The sequence below is a fragment of the Apostichopus japonicus genome, chromosome 8 (assembly GCF_037975245.1).
Source record: "Apostichopus japonicus isolate 1M-3 chromosome 8, ASM3797524v1, whole genome shotgun sequence".
Classification (NCBI taxonomy): Eukaryota; Metazoa; Echinodermata; class Holothuroidea; order Aspidochirotida; family Stichopodidae; genus Apostichopus; species Apostichopus japonicus.
The window spans coordinates 19,888,819-19,906,233 of NC_092568.1; the positions used below are offsets into that span (position 1 = coordinate 19,888,819).

General features: G+C 36.7%; 1 protein-coding gene across 1 annotated transcript; it reads right to left on the minus strand.

Annotated features, from left to right (window-relative positions):
* Positions 1 to 402: 402 nt before the first annotated feature.
* LOC139971435 (sodium-coupled monocarboxylate transporter 1-like) lies at positions 403 to 3,831 on the minus strand. Its single transcript, XM_071977908.1, has 2 exons — positions 3,249 to 3,831; positions 403 to 2,891 (listed from the first exon to the last, which is right to left on the minus strand). Exons 1-2 carry the CDS (start codon positions 3,816 to 3,818, stop codon positions 1,662 to 1,664), a joined length of 1,800 nt encoding a protein of 599 aa, XP_071834009.1. The 5' UTR covers positions 3,819 to 3,831; the 3' UTR covers positions 403 to 1,661.
* Between the last annotated feature and the right edge of the window lie 13,584 nt (positions 3,832 to 17,415).

Genomic DNA, 17,415 nt, shown 5'->3' on the forward strand with positions numbered 1-17,415 from the left:
GACTAAAGCACTCCCCCAAAAGGCACACAGCGAGTAAGATTTATCCTCGTTTGACAATAATATTGCAGCAGAATTGTTTTCCTTCATATTTGGTCATTTTGTGACTGTAAATATTGTATATTAATCGAATAAATTCGCTTGATTATTTTGGAAGCTGCTGGTGTCATAAGTGAATATAATCGATGCATGCTCCTTTATTATTACGGATTCTTTGTTTGGCTGCGGTATTGTGAATGGAACACTTCTGGTGCGGAATTGCTCATCACAAACACCATTCGAATGATTTCCGGTGTTTTAATTATTTATTGGAGGCAGGTCTGACAAGAGGGGTAGTCGGGGTAGGGGTGGTTGAGGGTAGACATACCTTGGTCAATTTGGGTCGCCCAGGAAAAGGTGTGGTAAGGAGGGTTTAAAGGATCTCATACCTTTCAATAAAAAAACAAAATTCGCATAGCACCTTCCATCGTTGCTAATAATCTCAAATGTATTCCACTAAAACCATTTTGTACCAACAACATCACAGCACTTCACCACTGATAATGTGAAAACGATAAAGAGAAACGAAAGACAAAAGAAGATATAAAACATAGACATAAGACACCAATAAAGAGAAAATCGTAAAGCTTACAACAATCACGATCATGGAATTAGTAGGTTTCTAGTAATGTTTGTGTTTACAAGTTGTGTATGTACAACAACAAAATTAGCATATCACCTTCCATCGTTGCTTGCAATCTCAAACGCATTCCAGAAAAAAAATGAGCAAAAAGGAAACATTTGTGTGCGATTTGCGTCGTTAACAACAATTTCACAACACTTCACGAATATCATAAGAAAATGAGAAAACCTGTGTCGTTAAAATGTTTGTGTTTATTACAAGTTGTGACTATGAGATAGCTAGATATATGGAAGTCTTCATATATTGAAGTGTTTGCTATATATCGTGTACTTGTGTATGCAATTATCTACGATTCATAACAAAATATACGTCATTTTTTTCTGTAATGCCTAACAACAGGACTGGAATTGAGGGCTAATATATTTTAGACTGAAATACAGACAATAAGAAAAACAGAAAGAATTTTCTTTGTTCTTCACTTTGCTCTGTCTTTTGAAACATTTCAAGAAAGGACCGTGCGTATATACATCGTGGTTTAGGTACACGGAGACTACTGAGGACAGAATTATATACAGACTACTATAGATCTCTCATTTGTAAATCTAAAGTTACGAACATGGATATAGAATACAATGTTCTCAATAGTTAATGTGTAATCATTTCAATGTTGGGTTGCTATAACGAATGGCAGACTTTACCACTGACTCTTCTGAAAAACATAAAGATATAGACCCAAATTAATATTTTCTGAGGTGTACAAATCTATGGTTCCCGTTTACGTCAATTTATTACAATCAACTTAAATAGCACAAGGGGAAAACTCGTGGTTCGACTATATACCAAAGTAAGATAGAAAATTAATTGAAGTAATTATATCACGAAATTATATATCTTGTACGTTGATGAACACACCGCCTAAAAAATTATCATCCCGTCCTGTTACATGGATCATCTCACCATTAGAACATGTTATGATGCTCCCAACCCCACCCTCGTTCCTTGTGAAATCCATGTTTGTGATACCCGCCATAATCTACAACATTCATAGCTGGGTTGTCAACAGAGCTACGTCAACTGTCTTAGTTTCTCTTACGTCGTTATCGGTAAAGCGAATGGGACACTTGTCGCGAAGAGTTTGCGGTAACCTCTGACAAGCCTCAACTACAAAAGGACTTAACAAATTGGCGTCCACCAAGTCTTTGCAAGGGAACAACAGACTGATTACGATTCCAACGAACAAACTCGACAGACAAGATACCACAGCGAAATAAAAAAATGAGATGGAGTAAAGCCTTGTTATACCGGTACGGCTGTCTTCCATGTCAAATGGCATGTTGGTAGCTATTGAATGGGAATCAGACGCAGTTAGGGTAGTCATTGTGGTGGTCGTAAAGATGAATGTATCGTTAACAGGACAACGATCATTCGATAAAGGGAGAGGGGTGGAGATAGGAGGGTATATGACACTTCCTATTAGAATCCAAGTACCAATAAGGGCTCCCGTGATAATACCAGCTGTAGCACCATTTGTGTTCCCCCATGGTATTAGGATTCCTAACAAAAACACGCCTGCCACAGCACCTCCGTGGGCCCCAATAAGGCCATGACCGAGCGGAATGACCATACTGCCTGCGACTGAAGCAAATCCTGCCATTAGCATGAACATTAATCCACAAATAACTGATACCATTTTCATTATTTTAGTAAACTTTGCATCTGAAAGCTGCGGCCATAATTTCTTAATTCCTCCCTCCCCTACCACAGTTACAATGCCATTAATAGCGGTTGAGATGGTGCTTAGGGATGCACTACAGACCGCACTCACAATAAGACCTGTGAGCCCAGGAACACTTCTAAATACTTCGACTGCAAAGAAAGGTACAATTTGATCAGCTTTTGCAATAAAACCATTTTTAAGAGGATCGCACCGGAAGTAGAAAGCATAAATTACAATACCCGACAAGACTGCTAACATTTCCAGTACTGCCACTAAACATATCCCACAAAATGTTGCAATTTCAGCGCTCCTTAAATCTTTGCAGGTTAAGAACCTTTGAGCTTGATTTTGATTGGTTCCCACATACGTCAACACAAGAAATATTCCGCCAATAGAAGTACTCCAGAAGGATAGTCTGATGGTAGGATCTGGACGAAAGTCAAAAGCGAATGTTCTGTTTCCCTCGATTGCCCTGGACCAAACCTCTTCGATTCCACCGACCTTTATACATCCCACAATAATAATAAGGATGAAACCGATCACCATTATCGAGCTCTGGTGACGAGAAAAAGAAAGAAGAGAATAGGAGCATAAGAATTGTTAGAATGGCACCAAATACACGGATTTATGCCTGAAAATGGTTTTGCCGACAATTTTTTAAATCAGTTTACTATTTAGCGACGAGCCTTTTACAAGTACCTTTACTTTGTAGACACAATTATATGAAGGCTTTCCCATTGTTGATCCAAACATTGTCGTCTAGATTTCCCCTGGTCAAATTTACAAAATACCCATCAATAATTCCTTATATCTTAGACAAGATGCCTAATTACTGTAAAGAGGATAGTTTCTTTCCCCCATTTCCCTGCATATATTAATGTGACCGAAATATGTATTTTAAGTTAATTTCACCTGAATGACGTCATTCCAGACAACGGCTTTGATCCCACCAATGGTACTGTAGAATGTCGAGATTATCCCCACAGCCAAGATCGATCCAAACAAACTGATACCAGTCACAGCATTCAACGCCAATGCTGGTGCGTAAACGACCACACCGAGTATCAACAAAGTCGACAAAAGCTGAATAAACATCGCGATGTATCTCACAATTCTATTAAACCGTCTCTCTAAATATTCATAAATGCTTGTTATTTTCAAATTGTATAAAACTGGGCAAAAAACAAAGCTGACGATAACTGCTGACAGTATGCGACCAAATATTGTTTGCCAGAAGGCTGGACCATAGACGTAACTTAAAGCAGGTGTACCGATAAACGTTACTGCCGAAACAATACTAACGGCTAGGGATACGGCCACCGGTAACGGATGCATGGAACGATTAGCTAAGAAATATTCTTTAGATGTTCGTTGACGTCCTTTAAAGGCTGCATGGTAGAGGCCAACGAAGGCCGATATCATCAAAAGAAACACAAACACAACATAATCAGTAGCAGATAGAAGATGAGTCGATGTTGCCATGTTTTCAGTTCCACTTCAGCCAGTTTTGTAAATGATATAGAACAGATTTTCTAATTATATTTAAACATTTCGATTTTATAACATTAATATTTGGAACTAAATGCTACATTAACTTTAATTCTAGTCAGATACGAACGTACCGTTGGCGTGTTTGTTACCATGAAGTATGGTTATTAAATAAAATTCAACCAATATACGTATATCTGACAAATTTATGTATTTTTATCACTGACGATGCATTCTGAATATTTTGTTATGATACCAGCATTAGTTGATCCACTTAGACTATATATGTTCCATCTTCGATTTGACAAAATTAATATTTCAAATTAAATGCTACATTATCTTTAATTCTTAGACAGATACAAATATACCGTTCGGTGTGTGTGCACCATGCAGTATGGTTATTAATTGAAATGCAACAAATAGCTACGTATATCTGACAAATTTATGTACTTTCATCAATGATAATGAATAGAATTTTTACTAATATTATATATATATATATAACTAAATATAAAAAATATATTATTATTATATATTAAATATATATATATATACATGTTATTATTATATATATATATACATATATATATATATATATATATATATATATATATATATATATATATATATATATATATATATATATACATATATATATCAGTACGGTAGTTAGTGCCGTACCAAGCCGCCAGGTAGTGATTTTTTACCCAGCGCGGTAAAGGCCATCATTTGCATACCTTGCTTCTCATTGGCTGGGTCATGAACTTTTGATGCTGAATTTTTCAAATTGGGAAGTTCTTGCATGCTTTGTACGCGTGTGTGTATGTACATGTACATACCGGTGCACTTTGATTAAAAAAAAAATCTTTGCTTTTGCGCGGACTTGCTTGTGTACATGCACAACCATAAGTTCGTAAAACAATACTGCGACCATAGACTGTTAGTGTACACGTCTCATTATAGTAGCTGTTCTTCTTTGAAGGTAAGGATTACTTATCCAAATAAATTTTAAACTGATAGACTCTTATTCTTGAGCATAGACTTTGCATACATATATATATATATATAGAATACTCAAACGCGTACGTTCTGCTGCTGGTCTGTTTTCTTTTCTGAGTGTAGCAAACTGGCCTTGCAAAAAGTGGTATGTGATGAGCGATTCTGTGCAGCTGCTGATTATTGCTATTGTAATGAAGCTTATGCATACGGAGGCCAGCCAATGGGAGCGAGGTATGCAAATCTTGGCCTTTACCGCGCTGGGAAATACAAATTCGCAGCCCGGCACTTGCTTGCGCTAGTTGAGTTTCTGGTGTCACAACAAGGCACGTGTTTATCACGTTATCCGATTAGACGAATCACAGCCATCTTGTTTACAACCGGATAGGTCAACCACTCTATGTATATGGCTCTGCTACTAACGACTAATAAAATTGATTATAGTGTGTACACGTATAAACGCGACCTTTTTTAGTCACCACCGACTACTGAATATAACTGTATTTGTAACAGTAGTTGTCTGTCAATGTCGCTTCTCCTGACAACGAACAAGTGAAACGATTTATTTATTTGTTCACGACCAATTATTCAAATTGATTTAAACATAGTTGCGGTGTTCGGCCGAATGTGTCCCAACATTTGATGGTGCTAACACAAAGAAAAATATGTCTGCTTCAAAATTACTGTTTTGTGGTAGTTATTGTAAATCTATCATGGGCCACTTAAGCATGTTAAGGGCAAGATCGATAACAGGTTGATAGGATTCTTGCGAGACCAAAGAAAAAGATAAACTTTTGCTACACTTCCAAAATTTATAATTTTCGGATTTTCTTATCATTTTTCACCATTGAAAAACCGGTAGCAAATGGAGAACAAAACGCATATACTTCTATGCTTATGAACCTGCAACGATGACCGAATTAAGGTAAGTTTATAAGGAATATAGTTCTGCAAATACAACCTTCCCCGCCGAACCTTTTCGTCAAAATGGCAACAAACAATGGCATGAAAGTAGTCATAAATAGGTAACCGGCATGTATGAGCATCAGGTTGTATGTATGGGTGTATGTATGTATGTATGTATGTATGTATGTGTGCGTGTATGCGTGTATGTATGTATGCGGATATATGTATGTATATTAGATCCTCCTACAGGCAGGAACTCGCGAAGAAGCCTCATTGGCTTATCAAAGCCGCAAGCTGACCGAAGTCAGTCTCTAACATTCATATTTAACGTCCATGATTATGAATTGTCCAGACCTTGACTGCTTGAATGATCCAGATCTTGACTTCAATCAACCGGGCAGCAAACAAATCAATGTATAAAGACAATTAGTTTGTATTTTTGGTATATGTATATTATATGATATTTTTCTCAAAGTCCAAATTTCATCATGGCTATTGCCATGGCAGCAGCCCTAACTAGGGATGACTTACCTGATTATGATTAGTTTCACCAGGGCAGCTTCAAATATATATACTGAGACACTATCGTTGTGCTTTAAGGTTATTTTATTACAAAGATATGACATATTCTAAAATTCCAAGTTTTCATGAATGTGTTGCCATGGCAACAGCGCTGGTGGCCACACAAACCATTAATTTAATGGCAAACAAGCAGATTGTGATAGCTGAGGGGCCTAGCTAACCGAAAAACATGATGGGGTGAAATCCATAAGAAAAATATGGTTTGGGTGAAAATCCCTAAGGGATTGGCTTTTCTTTTCTTTTTTCTTTTTCACTTTTTTTGGAGGGGGGGAGGGGTCTTTTGATGCGTTGCCCTATTTCGTGCTTCTACATCAGTCCTCGCTTTTGCTACCGTATTTTTTTACTCTCTTGTTCTCACGATATTTTCTTGATGACAAGATATATTTGCGCCAAACTTTATAAAGTGAGCGTGACGCATTTGCGAGTTACCCAATGGTAATACCAGTTCCTAATACAGGACGATACCATGGTTACATACGGTTACCCAATTTACCTAGCTACGTTTAAAACTTTCATGCTTAAACCTGAACTAATGCTTTATGGAGATTTTAGCTGCTGATAGAGTAGACCATGTCAGAGTGTTGACTTGTATTGCACATATTAGCTATAAAAACATACAAACCCCGTCCTCGTCACTGTCCCTTCCTCATTGCCATTCAGTCTTTCAAAATGCAACAATTGTAGACAACGTTGGCTGATAATAGATCAAAATTTGATATTTATAAAGATGATTCTAATATTTGTATTAAACTAAATACACACTTCGTATGTGTGGGAACACAGTCATTCGGGGGGGGGGGGGGGGCTATACACGCAAATACCGCAGTTTCAGAGGATAAATAAACACATCTAGTCATTTGCGGACTAAACAAAGTCTTGTAGTTGACGAATTCCCGATCCCGGTGTTTCCCAAAATTACTTGCATAAACTCAAAACCCTATGAACTATGTTTCGGGTTTCGAATTACTGTGCTATTTCCAGCCATTCAGATCCCTATATAAGCTTAGTCACATGTAGTTAACGTGTTGACTTAATAAGTATTGTCCCTTCCACATTCAAAAAGGTCTTAAAATGTGAATAGGTACTGTTTGTTGAAATTTCAGGCTTAATCCCAGTTCATGATCGTTTGCATAGAATTTAGTTGAAAAGGGAGACAACTTACAGCAAGAACTCTCTTGCGAGCATAATCTTAAGCAAGCTCAGTTTGTGAATAAGAAGATTTCACGGAATCCGTTTTTCTTTCACTGCTTGCTTCGGAGTCATCGATAGTATCGGGGCATAAGCCTATTGTACATTTACGTCTTGTAAGGAAGGGACATTCTTACTGCTTGCTGCAATGTAAACAAACACAAGCGTGAGCTTCTTGTAAATAAAGATATTCAGATCCGTTGTTCTAATGAGAGTAAAACAGGATGAATAGAGATTTCGTTGAAGGCAGTGTCGTTCACTGTTACCAATAGATTGTATCCAACCGACAATACCAATTTAAGCTCGTAGAAAGTTAACTCGTCAAATGGCTCAGAGGGTAGAGCAGTGGTCTGGTAACCCTGATGAACTGAGTTCGACTCCATCAATGATTATACAGTTTAAAAATTCTTTTGCTCTTTCATCAGTCCTCGCTGAAGTCTTCATATATTAATTCAACCATATAATTTACTAGCTGATGTGGTGGCCGATGCTATAGAGGGTGACGAAAGACTCATTCCTCGTCGGTCGTGTAAATCGTGGCTAGGGTTCAAGACAGGCCTCTGGCGATAATACCTCTGGCTGTGGGATGGTGCTTTTTTGTGGCCTAGGATCCCGTACCATGTCTCCCTTGTTGTCGCAAAAGAACCCGGGAGGATGCGCAGAGGGTCGGTCAAATCGACCAGAAGCGTAGTAGGTGGCGTGCGTGAATCCTTGCCTTTGGCCAGAGGTGGTGACATCTCTGCGACCGGCATGCTTGCAGCCACCGTCCACTGAATACGTGGCCTGATGAGGCGCTATTCTCCTGAAAGTGAATCTACGGATGCCTTTAAGAGCCATATAATTATTTTATATTAAAAAACACCCTGTTTCAAACTAGCGCCATCGAATTCCTTATAAGCCGTTTTTTCTTTCTTATCACTCTAAAGGTGGAATGAATTTTATTGTAATGGGTTATTTGTGGTAGGCCAAGCAAAACATTCAAACAGTCATGAGGTTCACAAGGGTTTGCAGGAGCTTAATGAAACTCATTGTTTGACATAAATGTGTTCAACTTGGCAAAGGTTTAGACAACTATACACCAGAACTTTGTTTGAGATTCACAAAAAAATATACCCCGTATTCTGTTTTGATTACTTCAGGAACAAAATTAGCTTTGATATGCCGTGGACCGTTGAAACCACTGCTCTCGGTCTAGCTAGGGTTGTATAGCACATTACTTTTTTGTTTGTTTTTTAGAAATGACCCTTTAAACAGTTGAGGTTCACTGGTTACAGTGACTGGACCTTTTATATTAGTACACAGCTCATCAGAGTAGTTCCTCGGTTGCAGTACTAAACTCAATGGCACAAATTAAGATTATATGGTCTCAAATGACATGTTTATAATTTATTACAAATTTGCAAAGGACAAATGATGTTAAATGCCATCCAAAGGTGCTCTGTTGCTTATATGAAGATTAACGAATATATTCTGGTTGACCTCAAAAACAGCGGATTAACATTAACTATAAGAACTGCAGTGAGGAGCCGACGTCACCATCAAGTTAGCCTATACGAATATTCCAGAAATTAAGTATATTTAACGATACATATCTTGAAAAATACTTGAACAGCTACAGAAACATTATTGGACTCAAAGTTGTCTGTTTTCTTTGTATTATAACATACCAAGACTAAAATTCTGCCTTATTCATTATTTAATTATTTAAGAGAGTTATCAAGTTACAGCAAAATCTATCTGTCGATAATTCTCCCATTGATTGAATACCGGGGATACTTTTTAAGAAAAGTCACCCAGGAAAGAACCTGGGCACGAAAACCAAACTACCGAACGTCTGATCCGCTCTCAACCCCAGTCCCCTTGCATCGAGACTGTGACTGTGTGATCATCGCCAGGTGTGTATAACCATTCCCCTCGAAATGGAATAGATACTATACATGATCTTCGGGGATGTCTTCAACTATTCGGTCTATCTATTCGTTGTACACGTCTCAGGATAAAACTAGTTTGATTTCGGAAGAATGTTATCGGATTCCTTGTTCTTTATTCTTTTTGTTTTACAAGTCAATGGACTATATTCTGATGAAAAAGAATAGACGAAGAAAACTGAAAAATGACTGGAATACCAAGTAGTCCCCGTTATGTCCAACACGTAACACACTAATGGACTCTATGGATACTCATTGACGAACCACATCTTCTGTTATTCGAAATAAGTGTATAACAATAGATAGAGATTAATGCCATTCAAGTGGTGCATTTGCTTTCATATTACTGCAACCTGTACGACAAGATGTTTACGCTATGTGAGCAGTCCAGAATTCACAGTGAACGTTTAGCGTTTTATACGTGCTTCCGGTAACACGTATCAAGCATTCAATTGATGACTATATAACGACGAAGAGGCATTAAGCACATGGACATTAATATCCTCCTACTTGAGGTACGTATGTGAGGCTCCTTTGCATTATCATTTGCTAGCATTTTGTTTCGCAATCTTGGAAATCAAACTCGACCACTTCGAGGAAACTTAAGGTCCCTGAAAAAGCACCGTGTAATGGTATCGCCTCGGTAGGACCAGGGACGATTATATGCGAAAACCCCTTTCATGGGTTCCAAATGAGAAAAACAGACGACTATAAATTAAATTCGTCGACAATTGTTAGTGGATAGATCCAGTTATGTTTTTGTATTACGTTTGTTTGGTAAAGTAACGCAAACCTGGTCACGATGTGGTTCCAAGCGGTACCATTATCTTCTTAGAAGAGTCTTAGTTAAGGTAGCAGAAGCACACCCAACCATTAACAGGTGTCTATGTGATAGAGATGAACAACTCTCCCCCCCCCCCCCCAAAAAAAAGGGTAAGAACATGTTTATTCCACCCTGTAGGGAAATAGCAACTTAAAAGTTCTTTGACAGACAAAAGTGATAGCTTGAACAAATCAAAATATTAAAGACCGATTTATTATGTATTGCAGGACCTACTTTCCGTTATAAAGTTGGGCTTCCCAAAAGAATGGTGGATCGAACATGTTGAATTTCTGAGCATGCACCTAATAAGTTATGCTTTCAATGTTTTTAGTGTCAAGTGTGTAAATTCAGCTTGAAAATGGAAAAAAAAAGGAAAATGAAAAGAAAAAAAGAGAAAAAGAATAGCTAAAGGAATAGCCATGTTTGCACCTCCTGGCAACACTTTGTCATCACGACCTGACAAAATGACACACTCATGACACAGATTTCAGTCCAGATATTTCCCAAAAATTTCGATTCATTCCTTGAAATTGTAACGTTTTTAAAGTTCAACAGACTATTTTAATCTCAAAATATCAACTTTCTTGAAACCTTGGGATTATGATATAATTAGGTTGTACTCAATGAAGTAGGAGAGTGTATGGGGGTATAACGAAAGGTCCAAATAAACTGTTCAATGATTTCGGTGTTTCCTCAAACTTTCGACCTTTTGTAGAAGTTTTAAGGAAAATGCCAAAATTTCAACGGACTTTGGTAGGCCTATGACAAACCACAAAATGCCAAATTTGACGGTTAGCTACTTGTCAATTTCCTCGTAGAAATGAAACCGGGCATTGCTTTTACTTCGGTATATCAAAGTGCAATGCATTCATACTTGTTAAGTTGACTCGAATGTTCAATGATTACAGCAGCCTGGGTTATTATTACACATGTTTAGACATGGCAAAAACAAAAAGTGACGGATAAATCCACACCTCAGAACCCCCTTCTCCGTCGGTCATGTAGAAGGTGAATAACCGGCCCAGCGATTATAGTAGGCTGGAGTGTTAGCTCAGTGGTTAACGCCGGTGCCTTTCAATCATAAGGTCCCTGGTTCGAGTCACTCCCAGATTAATGTATGTCGTCCAGTTATAGAGTTGTTGACAATTAACAATTCATAATCATGGACGTTAAATATGAATGTAAGAGACTGACTTCGGTCGGCTCGCGGCTTTGATAAGCCAATGAGGCTTCTTCGCGAGTTCATGCTTGCAGGAGGATCTAATATACATATACATATAAATAAATATAGAGAATTGTTCAAACGGGTGCAGAAAAGTGTGATGCAAAGTCATTCCTATTAAACGGAAATCCTTCGAACGCTTGAGCTTTTGTGATGGATGTTATGTTTTCATGTAACGCTGAACCTTCGTGGTTGACGATCCACACGCTTATGGTTACAAGTAGCATTAACGGTGTGCCAGCTTTCAGCATTTCCAATGACATTTATGATTAAACTGATTTTTATTTTATTTTCTCAAGGCCCCCCAAAAATTATTACATGCTGTGGATATTGCCTGTATTTTCTAATTTTGCAAAACTTAACTAAGCTGAATGCTACTGTGGTTGTGCTTATTCATTATCCACATTGGCAGTCTAAGTTTGAAAGTAATGACTATTTGAAGGTAACCTTGAGTATTTTATTTCCAGTGTAGATTACAACTTAATCCATAAGATTACAATTATCCTCATCCTAAAATAAAATATTGAATAATCTTCATCATTATAGGAATTTAAAAAGAGTAAATTCTCCATTTTCTGATCACAGTGTCATGCAAGGTATGAGGACTGACCTTCATTTTGCAGGAAATGAGCACGTAAGTTAAATATCTTTTAATGATCCAATATATGTAAGGGGATAGCTCTGCAGGCTTAATATATTCATTGAGTATTTATGTGTACTCTGCTAGATCTCTCTGATATGAATCCAAAGCCCTGAATATATACTTGCTTTACATCTAGAGGCATGATTACTGATTGTCAATATTGAACCTCTGACTATACATACTCTCCTTCCCACTGCCCCCCCCCCACCCCTCATCCAAAAGAAAAAAATCAAACAGGGTTTCCCTATTAAGTGCAAATTGCAAATCATGCATCTTTGCTCAATATCTATACTCTCTGACACAAGACCATGAAGAATGTGAATGTGGTGTCCTTACTTCACTTATGGCCAGTCATATCAGAAGTATGAAAATAACAGGCATTTTAGAATGAGTGATTCTGAAATTGATTTTTTTTTACTGATACACTTTCAGCTTCCCAAAATTCCCTTCAACTGCAAAAAGAAACACTAAGGTATTTAGTTTGGAATTTCATCCTGGAAGATTTACTTCATAAATGTTCATTGGTACTACTTTACTATCCTTGTTTAATATCACTCAAATATTCACAAACAAGGACTTCAAAGTTAAATCAGTACTCCAAAATAAAGTTAGTACTCCCAAATTGTACTGTATACAAAGAATTATGTAAGATGTGCACCTATTTGAGCTCAGACATAGAAATTAACTTGAGTTGCAACTTCAAATAGTCACGAACAAGTTCTCAAAAGTTAAAACAGTGCTCCAAAATAAAAATAAAAACAGTACCCCACACTGTACTGTTTACCAAGAATTATGTAAGTTTTCCTAGTTACTTGTCTGAAATATGAGGTAAAAATTGGAAAATTTTAATTCAAGGATTTAAATACTTCAAACTTCAAATAGTCACGAACATGGACTCGAAAGTTAAAACAGTACTCCAAAATGAAAATCAGTACCCCCACACTGTACTGTATACAAATAATTATGTAAGGTTTCCTAGTTTCTTGCCTGAAAAATTTTAATTCAAGGATTTGTTTTCTATGAAAAGCGCATGTGTGAGCTCAGAAATAGATATAAGCTTGGGTTGCAACTTCAAATAGTCACACAGAAGGACTCCAAAGTTTAAACAGTACTCTGATCATTGTTTGAACCAACACCTTCATTTGGGTACTATGTAGTCCCATAATAATGTTCTAGATCCATTCATTTGAATATTTTTTTTCAGGCCCATGATAATTATTCATTATTGCATATCCTCAGTTCCCTACCCACATCCTGACCCCCTCCCTACAGTAATCAAACGCTAGAATTACTGCACTTGTATAAAAGTCCTTTTAAAGTATATCTGCAGAGATGTACGGTGAGTATAATGTAGGTATAATCATTGTTTGAACCAACACCTTAATTTGGGTACTATGTAGTCCCCAAACAATGTTCTGGATCCATTCATTTGAATATTTTTTTTCAGATTCCCGTAGTGTAATAGTGTTACATAACCTAATAACCTATTCAGAATATTCCAAAATGGAATTTCAGATACACAAGGATGCCCATTAATACTGAATATCAAATAGTAATTATTGCGGATGTACACACTGTAATATACAGATTAGAAAAAAATCTATCAGTGCTGAATCCCAATTGTCTCCTTTACATTCGACTGAGTTGCCATAAAGAGAGCAAAGCTAACTTGAATATAAATTTATTTGAACGAATCTTTTATCAATTACTAAGCATATTAGTGCCCTTTATTTATCACTATTGCCACTCTATGTAACCATTACTCACCTCTTCCTTGTTTTCCAAAACTTTGCAGGTGATAATATATTAGATGCCTTTAATTGTAAAGTATAGTGACACCTTAAAATAATAGGTCAGTGTATGCCAATGAGAATTATTGATTATTGCTTATCCTCAGTGCCCTACCCACATCATGACCTACTCCCTACAGTAATGAAACTCTTGATTCACTGCAATTGTATACAAGTCCTATAAAAGTATATATGCAGAGATGTACAGTGAGTATCATGTAGGTATAATCATTGTTTGAACTAACACCTTAATTTGGGTACTATGTAGTCCCCAAATAATGTTCTAGATCCATTCATTAGAATAATTTTTCGTGCCCATGAGAATCATTGATTATTGCTTATCCTCAATTCCCTACCCACATACTGACCCCCTCCCGAAAGTCATCACACTCTAGATTCACTGTACGCTAAGCTCCTAGGAAGCTATTTATGTGGAGATGTACAGTGCTTAATGCATGTATAATCATTGTTAGAACCGACACCTTAATTTGGGTACTATGTAGTCCCCAAATAATGTTCTAAATCCATTCACTTGAATAACTGTAGAGATTCCCATAGTAAAACAATGTGATATAACTAAAGTACCTATTAACAACTATTTAAAATGGAATTTCAGATACACAAGGATACCCATTCATATACTGAATATTTAATTGTAATTATTGCCCCTGTAGCCTACACACTGTAATGTACATGATTATGAAAGATCTTCCAGGGCTGAATCCCAATTGTCTCCTTTACTTTCCATTGAGTTGCCATTGAGAGAGCAAAGCTTTGTTGCAGAGAAATTAATGTTAACAAATCTTATATAAATTACTAAGCATTAGTGTCCATTATTTATCACTATTGCTACTCTGTGTAATCGTTACTTCCTCTCGCCTCTTCCAATTCTTTCAGAACTTTGAAGGTGAAATGGTATTAGTTTCCCATAATTGTAAAGTATAGTGAAAAACCTAAAAATAATCGGTCAGTGAAGGCGAATCAGAATCATTGATTATTGCTCATTTCCCAACCCACACCCTGCCCCCCTCCCTAAAGTAATACAAATCTAGATTCACTGTACGCTAAGGTCATAGGAAGCATTTTATGTAGTGATGTACAATGATTATAATGTAGGTATAATCATTGTTTGAACCGACACCGTAATTTTCTGTACTTTGTAGTCCCCAAATTATGTTCTAGACTGAACCATTCATTCGAATAATTTGTCAGATTCCCATATGGAATAACATGGAACGTGAAATGGTATTAGTTACCCATAATTGTAAAGTAAAGTGACACCCAAAATCGGTCAGTGAAGGCGCATCATAATCATTGATTATTGCCTATCCCTCAGTTCCCTACCCACACTGTCCCCCTCCCGAAAGTCATTAACTCTAGATTCACTGGAAATATATACAAGTCCTATCAAAGTATATATGTAGAGACGTACTGTGAGAATCATGTACGTATATATAATCATTATTTGAACCATGACACCTTAATTTTGGTACTATGTAGTCCCCATATATAATGTTCTAGATTCGTTCATCTGAGGAATTTTACATATTCCTATAGTGAAATAACATCATATAACTTAAATGTAATTTCAGATACATCACGATCCCTATGCATGTATACATTTAAAAATTAAATGGTAATCGTAGAACATGTACATACTGTAATATACATAATTATGAAAATTCTTCCAGTATTGAATCCCAACTGTCTCGTGTACTTTCAATTCTGTTGCCATAGAGTGATCAAAGTATTGTTGCAGAAAAATTTATCTTGAGAACAAATCTCATTACAATTACTAAGCATGGGTGCCCATTTTATATCACTACTGCTACTCTGTGTAACCGTTACTTCCCCTAGCCTCTTCCACTTCTTTCAAAACTTTGAAGGTGAAATTATATTAGATGTCCTTAACGGTAAAGTATAGTGACACCCAAATATAAAATGTCAGTGAAGGCCCATGACAATCATTGATTATTGTCTATCCTCAGTTCCCTACCCACATACTGACCCCCTCCCTAAAGAAATCAAACTCTCGATTCACTGTACGTTAAGCTCCTAGGAAGCTATTTATGTGGAGATGTACAGTGCTTAATGTATGTATAATCATGGTTTGAACCCTAATATGGGTACTATGTATTCCCCATAAAATAGCTCGTCCCTATATAATCACTGAGTCGCCTCTGGCACTTCTTTGCCCCAATTTTACAAGTCAGGGAAATTTAGAATCCGTCCCACCTCCCACCTCCCACCTCCCCTCCCCCACTCTTTGACAACTTTTCCTGGGTATGCCACCGCGGTATTACAAATGACATGTTACACATATTCAACTTGTCATAATAAATCTTTAGTTTGGTTATGTACGGAAGCTTAAGAGTGCTATCAACTTAAGAAATACTTTACCCTATAAGTCAACATTTTCAGGGAAGTGTTTAGATAACAATATAATATCTTATAAAAAAAATCAGAAAATTTTTGTGATTGCTCAGTTGCTTTAACTAAGCAATTGAAAAATTTCCTTTAAAATGTTTATTTGTCAACTTATCGTATCTAGCCAATTTAACATTTTTCTGCAAAATGTTCAGTTGTTCACTTCATTCCAACTGAGCAATTGAAAAAAATTCTGCAAAATGTTTAATTGACAACTTATATACGATATCGTATCTCGCTAATTCAACATTTTTCTGCAAAATGTTTAAGAGTAGTGAAATGATAACTTATTGTATCTCAAAGGTGTCTTTACTAATAACGGCGACGATTTATTTTGTTTTAATTTAATTCCTAAACTATCAAGATTAAACACTTGTGTACGTATTTGGTGTACTAGAGATTTAACACCAGTAGGAAGGAAAATAATTATTGTTAAAAGCCTCACGCTTTCCCAGCTAGTATATTTGTTTTTAATACTTCCAAATCCGCCAAAAGCTAATTTAAAGAAGTTGAACACATCATCTTTGTTTTGTCTGGCGTGGCAATCCAGACAAGGTTAAACGTTCATCGATAATAAATTGTTTAGGTGAGGGGTTTTAAAAGTACCTCACATTGAGAGTTTTGTTAAAAGTCTGAAGTGTACCTGGATCCGCCATTATAAAAATGATTTGGAAGGACCGTGGAAAATTTTCTTTGATCTCTACTAATTATCTTTTCGTAAAACACTAGTTTTTAAATGAAACTGTAAGAAATCTGATGTCACAAACATTTCTAATGGTTTTTTAAGCAAATATGTGAGGCATGGTGTGACATCACTTATATGCTACCCACGGAATCTTTCGGGATGAATATTTGTGGAATAACTCTCACTTATGCATTAACGGTGATGTTGTTTTTAACAATAGTTTGTATAAAGGGGGATTTTATTTGTGGGCGATCACTTCGACGAGAACGGAGCTCCTCTGCCTTTTAAGGCTTTTGAAAATAAGTACCAGCTGCGTGCTTTCCCGTTTACAACCTATCGGGGCTTAATTAATGCCATTACAATTTAATGGGGGAGGTCTGGTTGTAGTAAAGTTAACTCTT